General features: G+C 47.2%; 1 protein-coding gene across 7 annotated transcripts in view; it reads right to left on the reverse strand.

The window, feature by feature from the left end:
• Positions 1-17,936, reverse strand: part of SYNRG (synergin gamma) — a 56,155-nt gene extending 38,219 nt beyond the window's left edge. For 2 of the 7 annotated variants that reach the window (XR_013833495.1, XM_079955389.1), the window contains exons 1-11: positions 17,763-17,935; positions 12,619-12,656; positions 10,890-11,008; positions 9,690-9,820; positions 8,832-8,937; positions 8,248-8,359; positions 6,337-6,642; positions 4,886-5,119; positions 2,980-3,057; positions 1,482-1,678; positions 246-494 (exon numbers count right to left, since the gene is read on the reverse strand). Coding sequence is in view for 6 of the 7 variants with exons in the window: in XM_079955389.1 (XP_079811515.1) it covers positions 246-494; positions 1,482-1,678; positions 2,980-3,057; positions 4,886-5,119; positions 6,337-6,642; positions 8,248-8,359; positions 8,832-8,937; positions 9,690-9,820; positions 10,890-11,008; positions 12,619-12,656; positions 17,763-17,920 (1,728 nt within the window). In the remaining variant the exon portion in view is untranslated. Of the gene's footprint in view, positions 1-245; positions 495-1,481; positions 1,679-2,979; positions 3,058-4,885; positions 5,120-6,336; positions 6,643-8,247; positions 8,360-8,831; positions 8,938-9,689; positions 9,821-10,889; positions 11,009-12,618; positions 12,657-17,762 lie in introns of all 7 variants that reach the window. The other 5 variants (XM_079955394.1, XM_079955393.1, XM_079955390.1 and 2 more) reach the window with 4 other exon arrangements.
• Positions 17,937-18,608: the final 672 nt, after the last annotated feature.

An 18,608-nucleotide genomic window follows, 5' to 3' on the forward strand; every position in this document is an offset into this window, starting at 1 on the left:
CTAAAAACACCGTGATTTATATGGATTCTAAGCTGCCTTGCATACAGTCGTGTGGAGAGACGGCATGCAGGTTAAAAATGAAGCACAAATACTTAAAAACTGAAAGCAAACAAACAGGATGAGCCCTAAAAGAAAGAGACATGTTCATGCTCTGTTGCTTAAATATTGGCGAGAAAGGACAAGGTCTTGCTTAAACCCACTTCAAGAAGGATTCTCACTTATTGCATGGCATATGCGGCACTGACCTGGCTTGGGGGGTAAGGCGGCATGAACCCGCTGGGCGCCGGCGTTGAAGGTCCCGCCACTGGTGCAGCCATGTTGATCCCCACCACGGCGGGCGCCATACTAAGAGGCATGGAGGCGGGAGGCCCCGGCGGCATCATCGGCTGTTGGCTCACCGTGACAGGGATTGCCATCGGGAGCCCACTCAGTGTGGGGAGAGGGGCAGAGGGGAACTGGTTCAAACCGTCGGGGCTCATGGCCGGAAGGCCTCTCTGTAAGCGAAAAGAGGGGGCAGGGGGGAGTATTAATAGAGAGCAGCACTGTTTTTATAAGGTGCTACAGCGGTACCTCGGGTTACATACGCTTCAGGTTACAGATGCTTCAGGTTACAGACTCCACTAACCCAGATATATTACCTCGGGTTAAGAACTTTGCTTCAGGATGAGAAAAGAAATCGTGCAGCGGCAGCAGCAGGAGGCCCCATTAGCTAAAGTGGTGCTTCAGGTTAAGAACAGTTTCAGGTTAAGAACAGACCTCCGGAACGAATTAAGTTCTTAACCCGAGGTACCACTGTATTAGAATGGGAAGCAAAAGATGAACAAGTAGTATCTTCAATAACACACTGAGCAATGGATATTGGTCACAATATTGAAATGTCGGCATGGGAGCGGTTGTGGAACACAGAATTAAAGTTTACATCAAGTTATGGTGTGAGGGGGAAATTTGTGGAAATGATTTATAGCAAAACTAGCAAGAATGTATAAATCGGAATCAAGCATTTGTTAGAAATAAGGGAGGTATTTTTTCCCATGTGTGGTGGACTTGTAATAAGGTAAAAGCCTACTGAGAGATGATATGTAATGAATTGAAAAAAAATGTTTGCGATAACCTCAATTAAGAAAACAGAGGCTTGTGGGAGGGGGAATTATGGGATTGGAGTTACCTAGACAATATAAAAAATTATTTATGTATGTGACCACTGCTGCTCAAATGATTTTTCCAACTCTACTGAATTGATACAGGACTTGGTGTAATTTTCCACCAATGCCTGGGGGTGCAGCAAGCCATTTGGAGACTGGCACATCCCTGTAGCAAAGGGGGTGCAGAATCTGGCCAGTTTCTTGGATGCAGGATCGCTACAAGCTCTGTACCACAGCACGTCCTTTCCTGCTTTTCTAATAAGAGGTGCACAGAACCCACTCAAAAGATGTGAGCTGACCTTCCCCCAGCTTTGCCTCCCACTGTTTAGTCGCTCCTACCTGAGTTACGGCTATCATCGCCAGAACGGTATACAGCTCTTCTTTCGTAAGCTTCCCAGGAGTGGTGCGGTTGGCCAAGGCCCATATTTGCCCAAGTGTCTCCCTCGGAAGTCCAGATGACATCAGGATGGGATAAAGTTTGCCAGTGTCTATTCCAGTGGGCGTCATAGTGGTTTCTAGAATTTTCTTGTACAGATCTGCAAAGAAAAAAGCCATCACTGGACTTTGCATAATCAGGAGTTGCCAACACATAAGAACCCAAATTAGAGGCAAGATGAACTTGGACTTGGACACCAGCAAATGCCAACCCTCCAGCTCCACTGTGGAGCTGGAAAACAACCAGAGCATGTACAGAATTCTACATGGAATTATAACAATAATAATAATTGTACCCCACCCATCTGGCTGGGTCTCCCCAGCCACTCTGGGTGGCTTCCAACAAAGATTAAAAATACATTAAAATGTCACACATTAAAAACTTCCCTAAACAGGTCTGCCTTCAGATATCTTCTAAATGTCAGGTAGTTGTTTATCTCTTAGACATCTGATGGGAGGGCGTTCCACAGGGCAGGTGCCACTACCAAGAAGGCCCTCTCTCTGGTTCCCTGTAGCTTTGCTTCTCGCAGGGAGGGAACCACCAGAAGGCCCTTGGTGCTGGACCTCGGTGTCTGGGCAGAACACTTCTGCGACATGTGTGGTTTCGTGTGGCCTAGCAGTCAGAGTGTCAGGCTGAAACCTGGGTTCAAACCTCTACTCAGCCACAAAAGCCCACCGTGACCTCTTGGACCAGCCTTAACTACTTCACAGGATTGTTGTGAGAATAAAATGGCAGGGTGGGGAGCGGGAGAGAACAGACCACCTGAATGAAGCTTATGGACCCTGTTCTAAATGTTTTCAGAAGGTTTGAAGAAGAAGAAGAAGAAGAGTTTGGGTGTGATATCCTGCTTTATCACTACCCGAAGGAGTCTCAAAGCGGCTAACAATCTCCTTTCCCTTCCTCCCCCACAACAAACACTCTGTGAGGTGAGTGGGGCTGAGAGACTTCAAAGAAGTGTGACTGGCCCAAGGTTACCCAGCAGCTGCATGTGGAGGAGCAGGGAAGCGAACCCAATTCACCAGATTTCAAGTCTACCACTCTTAACCACTACACCACACTGGCTCTTTTTTCATGTATTAGCTATGTTCCTACTTTAAATGGTAGTGTTTTAACATTTTGATGCTCCCAGGCTCCTTTGGGAGAAGGGTGGTATAAAAATTCAATAAATAAAATAAAAGTGAGACGCCCTTAGCAAGCCCAGTTTAAAATCTAGTGTTGCCTACTAAGCACTTAGCAGAGTGTCTATATACCAGTCCCCTCACCTGCAGAAAGGGCAAATCATCTTAAGAAATAAGCTGGTTTAATTACAAGGCATCCAGAATGGGAGGTGAGCTTGCATGACCTTTTCTAATACCTTCAAAGGCTATTCCTGCTCAGTTTCATCATTGCCATTAATATTACCTGGAACTAAATTATCATTGTAAATCCAGGGAGGCATCAATTGCTGGATTGGATCCTGGGAAGGGAAGACTCCGACACCTAAAAGGCACACACACGAAAGGAAAACTATATTTAGGAAATATCTGCAGCGAAATGACTCATCTGGAACACTTCCGTCATCTTATTTCAAAGGAGGAATCGCCTCTCTTGCAAGCAGTCCGGAATAAAATGGCACGCTCAAAGAAATGAGGGAAGAGACTCTCCTTCTGCACACAAATCAAGCTTTAAACACTCTGTATATGCAACAGAGCCTCTCTACACAGAGCTCTTGGGAAGCGTTTCTAGGACTGCTGGAATTTTAAAAAAAACCAATGCAATTCAGCTGAGCGCTGGTGGGACCAAGGACCAGCTGAGCGCTGGCAAGGAGACCTTCTGAATTGAGGCCAATGACAGGCAGCGATAGAGCCAATGGCAGGTGAAGCCACCCTCTGACTTGTTGTAAGTAAGAAGGCAGGAAGACAGGGGCTGTCTGAGGTTGGTGGGGCAGAGTCCCATTTGCCCTAATGGATAAGCCTCCATGGCAACTAGGCGGGGGTTTTCTATTTCTACAAATCGCCGTAATAAGAGCAATAGCTTTCCTTAGCCATACTAAGATTTCTCCTGAAGAGAAGTGGAGGGGTAATGTTCTGGCCGGAGAAGTCAAAACACACAACCGGCCCTCAGAGCCTCCACTCCTGCAGCTGCAGAGTGCCAACTTCTGCAAACGCCTCTCCTTGGGAATCAAATGGAACTGAAGAGGCTGCTTGAGTGATGCTGGCAGCAAGCACCTGTATGGCCATCATTGTGGTGGTGGTGGAATCTAGCATCTGCAAAGAGCGATGGCCATAGAGTCCATCTCAAGTTCATTCCACAGCACTCCACACTTCGTTTTATGCCTGTTCTTTAAGCGGGCAAAACCCTTCGTAATTTGCAGAGGCCGTTAAGTGCTATCACTGCTGTTAGGAGAGACGCCACCTGAACAGCAATCCAGGCAGTGCGCAGAGAACTAAATGGAGAAGCGGAAATACTGGGACAGTTAATATTGGGTTCTATTGCTCAAGTTACGTTTGTGTGAATTATTATAGAACATAGGCAGAATCCATCTAGCTCAGTATTGTCTGCACTGACTGGCAGCGGCTCCCCAGGGTTTCAGAAGGGGGTCTTTCTACTTGGAGCTGCTGGCGGTTGAACCAGGAACATTCTGCACATGCTGCAGCACTGAGCTACATCTCTCCCCTTAATATTCCACTCCTCCTGGTGCTGCATTTAGTAGGAAGACAGCGAGCTGACTTATACCAAGTCATATTGTTGGTCTGCTTAACCCTGTGTTGTCTACACTGACTGGCAGCTGCTCTCCAGGGTTTCAGACAGTGGGTATTCCCAGTCCTATCTGGAGATGCCAGGGACTGAACCTGGAACCTTCTGTATGCAAAGAAGCTCCACAACTGACCTATGTCCCTTCTCCTATCACCTGCCCTTAAGTCTACACCGTCCATCAACTTCATTCATGGTACTGGGGTGTGTTTGTTGCTGTTTGAGGAGATGAGGTGTTTACTCCCCCCCCCCCACTCCACAAGGTAAATAACAGCTAAAGACAAGAATCAGAAGAAAGCATGCATGATTGGAAGAACTTTTTTTCTGCTGAAAACGAGGCAGGATCAAATCTTATTCAAAGAAGCTTGTTAGGTTTTGACCCTTACAGGTTACAAACAGAGTTTGAGAAACAGAAGAACTTGCGGACATCACATGTTAAGTCAGGAGAATCGACGCTTCGCTGTTATTATTCAAGCAGGGGTTCAGAGCAAAATCACCCGGCATTCGTGTTAAAGAGGTTAGCATGTTCAAGCAGCACTGGAGCGTAAGCTCTGCAAGACACCGATATGCTCACCACGCTCTTGGACTGACAGGTTTTGTTCTGAAGCCTTGTTTGCCTTTGGACCGGGGCTGCCGCTCGGGAGCGCCCCTGCGGGCTGCCAGTTACTGGCCCCTAACCTGGGATCAGGGTCGTTTGCAGCTGGAGCTGCAGCACTGAGCTCAGCATCAGGAGTTTTAAGTTGGGTTTGTGCTTGCCCAAATTCACTCAACCCACAGGGTGGCAGGGGCTTCTCTTCCAAGGGAGGGCCTGGACAGATAAAAGGAGGAATTGTTGGCACTTGGTTAAATCTCAAGTTTGGAACTCCACCCCAATCCACACACAAATACACCCTGCCTCCACACACAAAAGGAGCTGTCAAGGTGTGGAAACAAGAATGAATGACCAGCCCCACATATACCCAAGGCTGGTGCAGGTGTCATGTCTTCCTACACATCATTTTATTCCTTTCCAACCAGCTCTCAACATTCCACAGCTACTGAGCCTGTTCAGGCCTCATTCAGTTTCTTGGGAGGGGGAGTTGCCCCTAAGGTGTATTTCAACCCATCCCCTCCCCCCAAAAACCTAGAGCTTCTCTTGAACATGCTGATACCTCCCTCTTCTTTCCAATAGCTCCATTTTAGCTTCATATCTGTTGGCACTCACCACATGAGTTTGACACTAGAGGGAGTGATTATTATTTTTTAGATGTCACATATGTAAGTCACAGCACAAGAGGCATTCCTTTCTGTGACAAGAGAGGAGAGAATACCTCTTCTAAGAAAGCACCTGCCACTACGGATTTATAAGTACTAACTTTCAAATTCTGCTGCCCAGTTAATTGGGGGTGGGTACCTCTTAAATCGGGACGTGGGTGGCACTGTGGGTTAAATCACAGAGCCTAGGACTTGCTGATCAGAAGGTCAGCAGTTTGAATCCCCGCAACGGGTTGAGCTCCCATAGCTTGGTCCCTGCTCCTGCCCACCTAGCAGTTCAAAAGCACGTCAAAGTGCAAGTAGATAAATAGGTACTGCTCTGGCAGGAAGGGAAACGGCGTTTCCTTGCACTGCTCTGGTTCACCAGAAGCGGCTTAGTCATGCCGGCCACATGAACCGGAAGCTGTACTCCGGCTGCCTTGGCCAATAAAGCGAAATGAGCACCACAACCCCAGAATCAGCAATGACTGGACCTAATGGTCAGGGGTCCCTTTATCTTTACCTTTACCTCTTAAATCAATCAAAATATTTTTAAGCAACCTAGTAATACAACATCATGCATATTTGCTAGATACATGTTCCACTGCATGAAACAGGGCTTACTCCAGAGGAAGTTTGCTCAGGATCACAGCCTAAATGTTGCAGCTCTAAGTCAAATCACTTGTTTCTGATTAGATGGAATTTACCAAGCATAAAGTCAAATCCCCATATTCAGAGCTGCTGGATTTCGTACCCCATCCCCTCCCAAACACCAAATATATGGTATGTTACCTGTTTTCTGAGTGTTTTGTGAAGCTGGAGAAGCAGAGAAATAAGGAACCTGCCCCCTGGGGCCGTGAAAGATGGAGGACACTGGAATCTGGGCTGGAGGGAGAGACTGGGCCACAACCTTCTCTGAAAGCCGTTGCCCAGCCTGGGAGGAAGGATGGCAAGACTGAAAAGGCTGGGAAGAGGTGGGAGGCACGAATGTCGGGGCGTTTTCGACAGGCCCCTGTATAAAGTCACTAAACTCGTGATCGTCAAGAAAGGCAGAGGTTTGGGAGACACACACAGTAGAATGGGATGGCGTGGGATGATCTGCAAAATGGAATGAACACACACACATATGTACACACAAAATGGAAACCAATGAGGAAAACAAGGCTTTTTGCTAAGGATAATAAAATATAGAGAGAGGGAGGGAGGGAGGGAGGGAGGGAGGGAGGGAGGGAGGGAAATGGCCATTTCTAATGAAGGCAGAACAGGGTTGCTGGCAATGCTGACTCCATGCCAAGCAGTACCGCTCAGCGTTTCGTAAACTGCTGCGCTGAGGAACATTGCTGCATTGAGGAGAGTTCCCCTGCCCTCAGACGTTCAGGTGGCGGCGGCCTGGGAGAGTGTATTGTCTGTGGCAGCCCCTAAGTTGTGGAACTCCCTCCCCTTCAAAGGGCCTCTGGCAAATTCACTATACAGTCATACCTTGGTTATCGAACGGAATCCATTCCAGAAGTCCGTTCGACTTCTGAAAACGTTCAACAACCAAGGCACGGCTTCCGATTGGCTGCAGGAGCTGCAGGGCGTTCAACTTCCAAAGAACATTCGCAAACCAGAACGCTCACTTCTGGGTTTGTGGAGTTTGGGAGCCAAAACATTAGAGTCGCAAGGCGTTCAAGATCCAAGGTACGACTATATAGGTTTTGCTGTTATGTTGAAGATGCACCTCTTTATCCTGGAATTTGCCACCGGAGGCGCATGTTGTTAGTACCCATCCGAATCTTGTGACTAAGTTTTAAAGCTGCTGCATTTGTCCTGTGAAGGTGTATGGAATGGAGGCAGTAGTGACTGGCGCTCATTGGGACTGGCGGGGTAGAAGGCAGGGAGTCCAGCAGTAGGTGGAGCCAATTAATTCTGGTTCCCTTCCCCTCGCTCAAAAGAGAAAAAATATCATTCTCCCTGTCGAGTTTTATATGGGTGTTGCTATGATCCTGTCACAGTTAAGCACCCTTCAGTCCTGCTGATTTCAAAAGGAGAGGTTGAATCAGTGAGATTTATAAGTGCTTAACTCTGGTTTCAGTATGTCCTTAATGTATTAGCAAATGAAGAAACAAATAAAATTATTATCAACTAGATAGATGCTAAAATGGTTTTTAAGAAGCTGCATCTCATTATCTTAGCCCTGCCCTGGTGGCCTCCACAGGTTTCTAGACTACATATCCTGTTGTTGTTAATAATTTATTTATTTATACCCTGCCCTTTTTCCCTAATGGGACTCAAGATGGCTTACAGATAAAAATAAGAACTGCTAAAAACATAGAAAAAGCAATTTCGCATTGACAAAATTTAAACTATATGCGTGTGTTAAATCTATTTAAACCACACAAATAATTACAATACAAAGAGCACGACACCAGCCCTTTCATTAAAAGGAGTTGGTTTCCAAAAGCTTCTTGGAACAGGAAGGTGTTCACCTGCCAGTGAAAGGACAACAAAGAGAGAATCAGTCTCACTTTGCTAGGGAGGGAGTTCCAAAGTCTGGGAGCAGCTGCCAAAAAGGCCCTATCCCACGTCCCCACCAAGTGTGCCTGTGAGAGTGGCAGGACCAAGTGTCATCCTTGACCATTGGCCATGCTGGCTGGGTCAGCACTAGGAGAGCACCAGCTCAGGGGTTTTCATTCTCCACATCTCTGATGAAAAACATAATACCTGAGTTTTTTGGATGTGATGTCGGCGTGGGGTGCAGCTTCGCATCTCTGGAAAACCCATCCAGGTTCCCTTTAATAGCTTCCAGTGCATCGTCTCTGCTCTTCTCACCCATCTAGAAACAGAGGCATTAGAGCGTAAGAAAAAGATGGCAGCTGGATCAGGCCAAAGGCCCCTCTAGCCAGTGCGAGAGCACTCTCCCCTCCTGCGATTTCCAGCAACTGGCATTCAGAAGCACCCTGCCTGACAGTGAAGACATGACCCGTGGGGAAACTCTTAACGGCATGTGAAAAATATGTTTTAATCACTTTTTCTTCCCCTAACAAAAGCCAGCTTTGCATCTCAGTGGCAACCTTTATCAAGAGGCCAGCCGAAACAGTCAAACTAAAACATTTTTTTGTCCGGGAGAAGTTTATCATTTCATATCGTGTTTTTTATTCAACCTTGTACATTTCAATGTTCTGCACTGTTTCATTAAAAGGTTACATTTTCTATCAGCTGTGCTCATTTTTCCAACTCAAGAGAAAATATGTTAATGATTTTAAAATCTGACAGGGTGCTGCTGAAAGCACCCCTTGTCAACAGACCTTTGGCTTTACACTGCTTAAAAGCCGTAGCTTTTGTTTCTGCTCTTCAAACTGGCGCCTTTTTCTTTCCTCTTCGAAAAACTTTTGCTGGTGTTCATATCGTTTCCTGCAACGAGATACAAGCCATGCCATTTTTTAAAAAAAAGGATTATTATTTAGGCCCTATGTTCCACCACTATTTATTTTCCTGCTTTCTGCAGCTAAGTATTACATTTCTTAAACCAGTGGTAGGGAAACTTCTTCCACCTGAGGGCCACATTCACTTCTGTGCAAACTTCTGAGGGCCATGTGCCCTTGGTGGGCAGGGCCAGAAGTAAAAGTGGGTGGAGCAACCCATGTAAATTTTACCTTTGTGTCCTAGGCTAGTTTCTATATGCATTGACATGACCCTTCCTCTTCTCTATCTAGGCAAGCAAGAGACATTGTTCAAAGACAACACCAGCCAAGTAAGCACACTAATGGGGGGGGGGGCTGCACTTGACCCCAGGCTTGCCTTAGGACAAAGTAACACTGCCCAAGACCCAATCTTGTTCGAGGCACCCTTAATCTCCAAATTCAGACGTGATCTTCACAGCTGCCTGGCATGATAATGCTCCTTGCTTGCTTGGAAGGAGAGGGGTGTTTGTGTGTGTTTAGAACGCTGTGGTTTCTGAAAAGTTGGAATGTAGCCTGCTGTACAAAGTCATCTCCTTTGCTCCGCCCACTTTTGCCACTGGCTCCACCCACCACGGGTATGTCAGCCCCATATGGTTGCCCTAAACGGAATGTTCTTCTTGGGCCCTAGCATAAGGCCCCTAACGACCCTTCTCATCTCCATCCCAACACTTGGTGGGGGGGGGACAGCTAAGCATCACTTACTGTTGCTCTTCCACAAACTGCTTCCGCATGTCCTGGGTGTACTGAGGAGCTGCTGGGCGCATTCCTAAGAAGGGAGCCTGCCCCATGTATGACATCCCAGCCGCTTGCATCGGGCCCAGATTCATGCCACCCTGGGAAGCAAATGGCATTCAATTATTTAATGTTAAAAATAAAATAAAAACCACCTTGCTAAGAGCAAGAAACGTTGGGGAAAGCCAACCCAGGAATCTGGGAAAGGGATGCAGCTCAGTGAGAAAACACCTGCATTGCGTGCAGAAGGTTTCTGGTCCGATCTGCAATGGCCACGGGACCTGCAGCAACAAAACACTGCAGTGGTGGAGGGTTCCTGCTTTACAGGAGTTCCAACCAGCCATGCACACTTCCAATACAGCTCGTCCCATCCCATCCAACTCCCATTTCAACTTTCTGTCACCACCGAGGATGCTCCGTCCTCGTTGCCCTCTAGCATGCTTCCCCCAAGATTCTGTGCTCTCTTTGGGGCTTGCTGTGTAAAGAGTTCCTCATCCCCTCCCCGTAACACCCAAGACACAAATAGGATGCTTGGTGGTGGCAGAGTGCCGGCACCAGCAGTTGACAAGGTGGGGCACCGACCCAAGGGCCACAGGGGCTTGAAAGGGCATCTCACCAGCCCAACCTGGCTCCACTGCTGTTCACCAAATGTGCGCTCTCTCTCTCTCTCTCTCCCCCTCCCTCTCTCTTTTAGCAGCAAGCTCATTTCTGAATAAGGGCTCAGCTCACCCATGGTGGCTGCCCTAGCAGTGTCTGAGTAGGACTATAAATCTACAGGCTGGGGCATTGCATTTGAGTAACTTCAAGATGGCAGGTGGCCACAATGGATGGCAGCCAAGCTTAGCTCCCATTCAAAAGCGCTCCTACCTGCCACTGCTTTGGCACGCCTGGGGGCAGGCAGTGAGTATGTGGCCCCATGCCAAATGCCAAGGGCCCCCCAAAGTCTGACACTGGTTGTACTCAGATGCTATTCTGAGAAGCCTCACAGGGTGGCTTTGGTGCAAGAGCAAGGATAGGAATTAAAATATTTTATTTATGAGAAAGAAGCTTAGGAAGGGGAAGCCTGCCGGGCCGCTGCCTTAGGTTTCTCGCATAAATCAGCAAGCTCCACTCCTCCTGATACAGATCAAAGCCCAAGAGCTTCCTGTTGACTAAGCACAAGTCTCAAACCTGCATGGTCATTGTTCCAGGAGGCATCTGAGAGCCGTAATTCATTCCAATCATGCCCTGCATGTTGGGCTGCATGACTGACACCATCGAGAAGCCTTGCTGTTGCATGGGAATCATACCTACACCAAGGCATGAAAGGTTTGGTTAGGATTCCCTGTTAGATCTAAATTTTATTAATCCACAACTACAAGCATAATTATCTGGGCCAAGGCAGGCCACCGTCTGACCCAACCATTATTTCAATATTATTAATCAACTGATTATTTTGCTTGATTATTTAATGTCTAAACCGCTTAATATATTAAAAAAAAATCTAAGCAGTGTACATAAAAACTGAAAACAACAACAAATTAAACAAAATATTACAAAAATACAGCTACATATAAAAATGTTACATTAATACAAAGTGATATGAATAATAATTCATTTTCCTTTGGACACACCCTCCCTCTCAGTCTCTGGGTTCTCACCCGGGGTCCAAACAAACCCTCAGCTCACCCACAAAAGTCTCACAACGAGAAGAGTTCCTGGAAAGAGCGGGTAGCACCCTGGTCTCTCAACTCTTTTTATGGGCAAACCCAGGTTGGATGGTACTTCCTCAGGCTGCTTACAGCTGTGTCCCATTCAGCTGCGCTCCCACACCCAGTTCCAGGTACAGTAGGTTTGTTGAATTTCTGAGGGGGTCCAGAGGGTGGGGAAGGGGGACCCCCTACATTCACAGCTCTTTCTTCCCCCACTGTCTCATCCTCCTCCTTTACTGTCCCAGGGCAGGGCTTGGTTAAGGGCTTGGGGGTGGGCTGCAAGATCACATACTCCTTCTGGGGATGGCTCCAGATTTAGGGGGGAGGCCCTGGACATAGCGCCTTCCAGCAGGTCCCCTTCTTCTGCCACCAGACCTAACATATGGGGGCTGTGGGTAGCTCCAATCAATGCCAGGTTGCTGGGGCTAGCTGCCATTTTTAATTTCACACATTCCCATTGAGGCAGGGTTGTTCTTGGCACATTGTGGGAAAGTGGAGCGGCAGGCAGACCCAAGCCGCCCAGGTCAGGTATCAGAAGTGGGATCTGCCCCAAGTCTGCCAGGCAAGGGTGCCATCCCGGGATCCCTTCCTCCAGCCCTTCCCCTCTCTGCATGTCTTAGTCACGATTAAGGGCTACATCATTACAAGCCTTGATAATGGTTAATCTAACTGGGGATTCCATTAGGAAGAGCTCTGAAGCCAAATAATTAGAATTGACCTTGGTCAATGGCAGCACTGGCACATTCCTTAAGAACAGTTAACACCTCTGGGGAAAGCACCTGAAATGTAACTCTGGTTAAAGAGATGTATCTGCACCAGTTCTGCATTGTCAGGTGCTCTGGCATCTCCCCAAGGAAGCCTTGGAGCTCTACATCTATGCAAGAGGAACCCAAAGAATTTTGTTACCCCAAGTTTCAACACCCTCGTCTTGAGCATCACATCTCACATTTTGGAAAGAGTCAGATATTAAAACAACAACAACTCTGAGAGATATATTTAACACTTGCAGTTTTGAACCTCGTTCAGTTCTAGCAAAGAGTCCTCCAGATGGTGGTGATTTCCCATCAGCCCTTTAAAGCTTGGGTCCCACCAATCAGGAATAATGGAAACTGGAGTCCAGGAACATCTTGGAAGGCTGCAGGTTCCCCTTTCCTGAGTAATAATATACCTTGCCTTCCCCTCCCGTTAAAGTTTGAACTTTTACGTACCCTGAGGACCAAGACCACCCGCAACAGGAAACATGAAGCTGAAACAGAAAGTGGTGAAAATCGTGAGTCTTCCATTTTGAGTAATAGTGCAATCTCTAATGCAAAGCATCACCTCAACTGTTTTGGGGTCAAGTTGGTAAATGAATTGTGGCTGGCAGCTCTCTCCTGTGTTGGAGCTGTCTGCAAACACAGCAGTTTAGTGGAATTTCCTTTCTGTCCATCAGGACAAGTCACAATCCAGATTCGAAGCTGGGTTTTGTTCTCATTTCCACATCCGTATGTTCTATGAAAAGCAGTTTGTTTTATTGTTTCATTCCATAAAATGGAATTAGAGTAAAGAACTTTTAAAACAATAATAAAAGCATTTTACTCTCATTACATTTTATGGAACAGAACAGTAAAACACGCATACACACACAGAGCGTAAGCAAGCAGTATTCATCCAGGTATGAAAGAGGCATTGAGGGCAAATTCCAGCCAGGCAAAAGTGCTCTGGGCATGAAGAAGGACTACGTATGGGTGCGACCTGGGGAGAGTTCTGAGGGCCAGAGAGAGAGGCCTGCAGGGCCACATTCAGCCCCTGGGCCTGAGGTTCCTCCTGCTCCTGCCTGAAAAGCACAGTAATGTAAGAAGAGTCATGACAGATCAGGTCCATTTAGCCCAGCAGTCCGGTTCCCACAATGGCCAAACCCAAAGCACCTGGATGCTCCGAAGCAGGACTTGAAAGAATGAAATCTGTCTCTTCCACTACTGCAACTCCTCAGTATTCAGAGGCTGAGGGCTACTCACAACTGATGAATAAGGAGGGGGGAAAAGTGGCCATTTAACACAGGCACACATCCTTTTTAATCTCCCTTTCACAAGGGACCATAACAAGCCCATTAAGTTGGGTTGCTGCATCTTCCATTTCAAGGAGTGTCTCAAGGAGATGTACCTGTGCATTTGGAGAGTCTCATGGACGGATGTGATCCTGTTCCACTACAGGCAGCTCCAGATTTGCACGGGGGTTGCATTCTGGGTCATCGCATGCAACTGCGAAGCCCGCATAAGCCTGCCCTACCCTGTTCCGCCCCCTTTTCCTGCCACCTCCGCGTTCGCAGTGATGCAGGCATGCATGGTCCCACGTGCTTTGAACAAATGCAACACAATCGTTGCCTGTATACAGTTCTTTGCAGAGCCGCCTTGCGTGGGGGAGTCAAGAGGGCCGGAAGCAAGTCTTGCGATTGTGGTTTGAATTTTGAAATTGTGAAATGAATTGTTCGTTAGCAGTTTTTACTTCACAGGATCAGCTTGGAGTTCTGTAAGACATCCCAATACGTGTGGGGGGCGGGGGAACCACTGCCTCACAGTAAAGGCTTCTAGGGGACCAGCCCTTGCAAACCATGGTGCTCTTCAACAGGAAGGCGTCCTCTTCAAGTAGCCCCCCCAGGTCTCTCTCTGTGGCCCTTGGGAACCACCCTAAGCTCCTTCACAAACATCTCTCTGCACCTTGGCTGGAAGGTGTCCTTGAACTCTGATAATGCTTCTGATAATGCTCTGATAGCGCCTGGATGCAAGACAGAACTAGCCTACTATACTAAAGTAAGATTCACATTCATTGCTCTGCTCACGTTTGCATCTGGCCCTGTCCACCCCTGGCATGCGGCCCCCAGAAGGTTGCTCAGAATGGAGTGTGGCCCTCCATCTAAAAGCGCTTTACTACTTCTGTGTTAAAGTCCCAGGACAGTATCTCCTGCCCTATAAAACCAGCAGGTGCACACTGCTAAGAACAAAAGAATAAGGGCATTTGATGAACGCTTGCATTAATCATAAGGAACCCGCCACTGAGGTCAACATGCCCAATTTCAACCTACTGCTTGCTCAAACTGGTGCTAATTCAAACCTACATGTCACGTTTAAACTCCCCTGCTGGAGTCACACATCTGCATCAGCGCTCCACACGCATGACCCCCCCCATCCTTCTGTGTCAGGATCCTACCACGAAAGAGGAGGGAGGGGGAGAAGGGGCAAAACCATGACTTGATCTGAGGGGCTCGTTGCCATTCCACACAGCAAGCAAAGAAAGGCCGAATCATTAAACATGCATGGCTTTCCAGAGAAGCGGTGACTTATTTATAAGCAGCTACAAAGGAGAAAACACACTCCTGCTAATTAGAGTCAAAGAAAAAAGAAGACACAAGACCAACATTTTCTCTGATGCTAAATCAGGAAGGGCCGTAGCTCAGTGGTGGAACATTTGCTTGGCACGCAGAAGCTTCCAGATTCAATCCCTGGCATCTCAAGGTAGGGCTGGGAGGAATCCCTGCCCAAAACCATGGAGTGCCACTGCCAGTCAGTGTAGACAATACTGAGATAGATGGACCAATGGTCTGATTTAGCAGATGGCAGCATCCCACCTTTGCTTATTTATAAAATATATTTATATACCGCCAGTATGCCAGGCACATTTTGCTCCTGGTTTTCAACCACTTTCGACCCTCTAGGGATCATTGGACGGTTTTCACACCTGTAGAATTCTATCAGTTATATTTTATCTGCACCATCAGAATGAATTCTCGAATCCACACATTCAACTGGAAGAGATACATCAGTAGCTCTGGTAAGAAGAAGAAATATTAACTTGAGTGGGTAATAAACCCAACATTCTCTAAAGCCAACAGAACCTTTTACTTGTTCACCTACACATAACTGCCTGTCCCAGGGCAAGCTGAACTCCCAAAGGAATGTTCGTAGGCTCCAAGAATTATGCCTCTTTGAAGTTGGTGGAATTTTAAGCCGCCTAGCCAGGCACAGCACAGCAGCCATATTCTCTCTGGGAGAGTGGCTAACCGATATTGGGACTGCAATCCAAATCCTCAATCCACCAAGCTGGTTTAAAAACAATAAATAAATAAAACTGGGAAGAGGGATGGACTGATAAAGCACTCTCAGCATCTCAACCTTCCACTTGCTTTACATTAATCCCCCTTAAGTGCTGCACCAACCATACCCCGTAACAAGAAAACACTTAGCCTATACCCAACACACTTTTATCAATTAGATAAAGCCATACAGTTATGTAAATAAAAACAGAGAAGTATCTGCCCCAAGAAGCTATCTAAAATAGACAATAGGGAAGGTGGACAGGAATGTCATACCTTTGTAACCTGTAGTTTAACCTCTTTTCAAGGAATATTGGTAGCAGAGGGGCTTGGGTTTGACTGAGCACAGGAGATTCTAAAATCACTCGCCACCTTCCTCAAAGTTAGTATTTGCCCCGTAGGGAAAAAATACTGGCAGCCATAAGATACCTGTATGTTTTGCTGCATGGGGCAAAAAGCAGTTTTACAACACAACTTTTAACAGGGAAATGGCTCCAGGGTTAGAAGAAAGGGTTACATTCTCCCTTACCCAGCCCTGCAGTTATGATTGAAATTGCTCAGCCACTGCTATTAATAACTTTTAAAAATAATGGTAGCCCCTGATCGCGGCTGAGGATGCAACTCAATTTGACATGGGAACTTCAAGTCTAACCTATCTCATATGGTTGTTGTTCAGGTGGGGGTGGGAATCATACCCTGCGGGAAGAGATAAACTAATGTATAAGTAAGTGACATTCCTGCGCTAAGGGTTCCGAAGCATCCATTAAAATTACACAGGAGGGAAAAAGGATTATTAATAGAAAAAGGACTCCAGAAGACCTATACCCTGTCCTAAAACAAACCCAAGTTGTGTTCCTCTGCCTTGAAATTAAACATAAGTTTTTAAATAAATAATTTAAGAATTGAAAAAATAAACTCCTGCAACCCAACCTTGAGCATTTCTCCCCCACTTTAAAAAAGTGGAGTTAGTGGAATTCTGTACTTGTTATCAAAAAATGTAAACTTCTTTTTTTTTTAAATGGAATCCTCACCCATTCTCTCTCTTTCACAGTTTTATATAATTGTTGGGGGGAGAGAACCTGTTTTTCTCATCTATCTATAAATTACTAGGGGGAGGAATCTCACATTTTCTCTCTCTCTAATTCTCTCTCTCTAATTTAATAATAAATAAACTGATGAATGTTAAATGCCTAATAGACAGATATCTGCCCAATCTTTACATTCAGCCAGAAACCCAACAATGAAACATGATGTTCACCTTACTTCTAGAAGAAATAGGACACTCACAGGGTAAGCCTAACCATGTCTACTTAGAAGTAAGTTCTACTGAATTCTGTGGGGCTTACCCCCCAGATAAATGAGCATATCAATGTGTCTTGCAGCACCTATTGATTAATTTATTAAATTTTCATACCATCCTTAATCCTAGATTATGGGACTCCTGACCTAGTATTATTAACCAGAAGCCTCAATATTTTGTTTTGAGTGCCTGCTTAAAGACCCTGTGGTTGCAGGGGGGGGGGGCTCTTACCCATGTGGAGCTCAGTCAACTGGTTAGCAACCATTCACTGACCGTATGTTAAATACCGGGTGTTAAATACCTCTAATGCTGTTATGTTAAGGATCACCAACCGGATAAGGTATAGAAGCCCATACAACACCTTCTTAGGTATCCATCAGAATGGCTTTACAGTATTTTAAGACGGCGAAAGATCCCCCTGCCCCAACCATTATCCATAAATATCTGAGAGAGAAAGCAGATTAAGTACATACACATTATGTGTACTGTATGCTACTGTATACTATGTGTGTGCTGCCTGTTGTAGGTTTGTGTGTTGCCTTTGCTGAGTAAGAATCCACCCAATCAATCACATTTAAAGCATCTGAAAGAAATTATTTAAGATAACATAGGCAAGTAGCTAACATACAGGCTGCGTGCCTATACGTGCAAATACTAATATCTATAGCCTGTGCACTGTATAGATACACAAACATATAAACGCACTCCTTGGGATGGAAGGGCGGGCTCTAAATTGAACTAACCATGATGTACGTGTTAGGTATGATGTAGGTGCCTATCATCTCCTTCCTCCTATGTATTTTCCTATATATTTAGGTTTAATTGGTGCGAGGTGGGGAATATCCCCCCCCCCCGCTCCAAAGGCTTTAAAAGTCGCTCCGGGGAGCCAGAGGGATCCTTGAATAATCCGAGATGCCCAAGTCACCTGAGAAGCAGCGCGCCTCCCTTCCCGCCTCCCCTCCGGCCGCGGGATCCCCTCCTACCTGGCAGGCCCGGGGCTTCCTCCGGCGCCACCTGCTGCTCCCGGAGGCGGCCCGGCGGTGCCCGGCAGAGGAGCGGCGGCGGCGGCGGCGGCCGAGGAGGTGCTGAGGGAACCGCCGCCGCCGCCGCCGCCGGCTCCCTGGCCCGGCCGCAGCGCCATCTTGCTGCCCGGCGACTGAGGCAGGAGCCCGAAGCAGGGCCTCCCTCTCGGGCTCCTGTCAGCTGGGCCGCCGCCGCCGCCGCTGCCACTTCCGGGGCAGAGCCTCCTCTCCTCGCCTCGCCTCGCCCCGCCAGGCCCGGCCCACCGACTGGGCAGCGCCCGCCTTGAGGGGCGGGAAGGAGCGGGGTCTACCCGCCCTCTTCTCTCTCCCCCACAAAGTGGGGAAGTGAGGGGTCTTGTGAGGCGTAGGCAGAGTCACTCTATAGGCAGGTGCCTGCGTGCCCTCCAGGTGTGGGGAGGCTACTATTCATCCATCCCCACCGGCTGTGCCTTAACAATAATTTGATTTATTACTAGGCTTTTGATTATTATTACCTGTCTTGGGCATAGGGGTCTTGTGAGGTGTAGGCAGAGTCACCCTATAGGCAGGGGTGGGTGGTGGCTGTAGGTGCCCTCCAGGTGTGGAGCAGGATGGAGGCTATTATTCATCCTAGAGGTCTCTCCATCCCCACCCGCTCCACTTCACCAATAATTAGATTTACTATTAGTCTTTTCTTCTTCATCATTACCTGTTTCGGTTTGCCTAAGCTGCCCTGAGTCCCCCATTCCCGGGGGGGGGGGGAGAAGGGGTATAAATAAATATAATACTTTTTAACCGCCTTCTCTCCACAGTCACCTCAAGGCACAC

This window comes from Podarcis cretensis, assembly GCF_951804945.1.
Source record: "Podarcis cretensis genome assembly, chromosome: 15".
In the NCBI taxonomy this organism is placed as follows: Eukaryota; Metazoa; Chordata; class Lepidosauria; order Squamata; family Lacertidae; genus Podarcis; species Podarcis cretensis.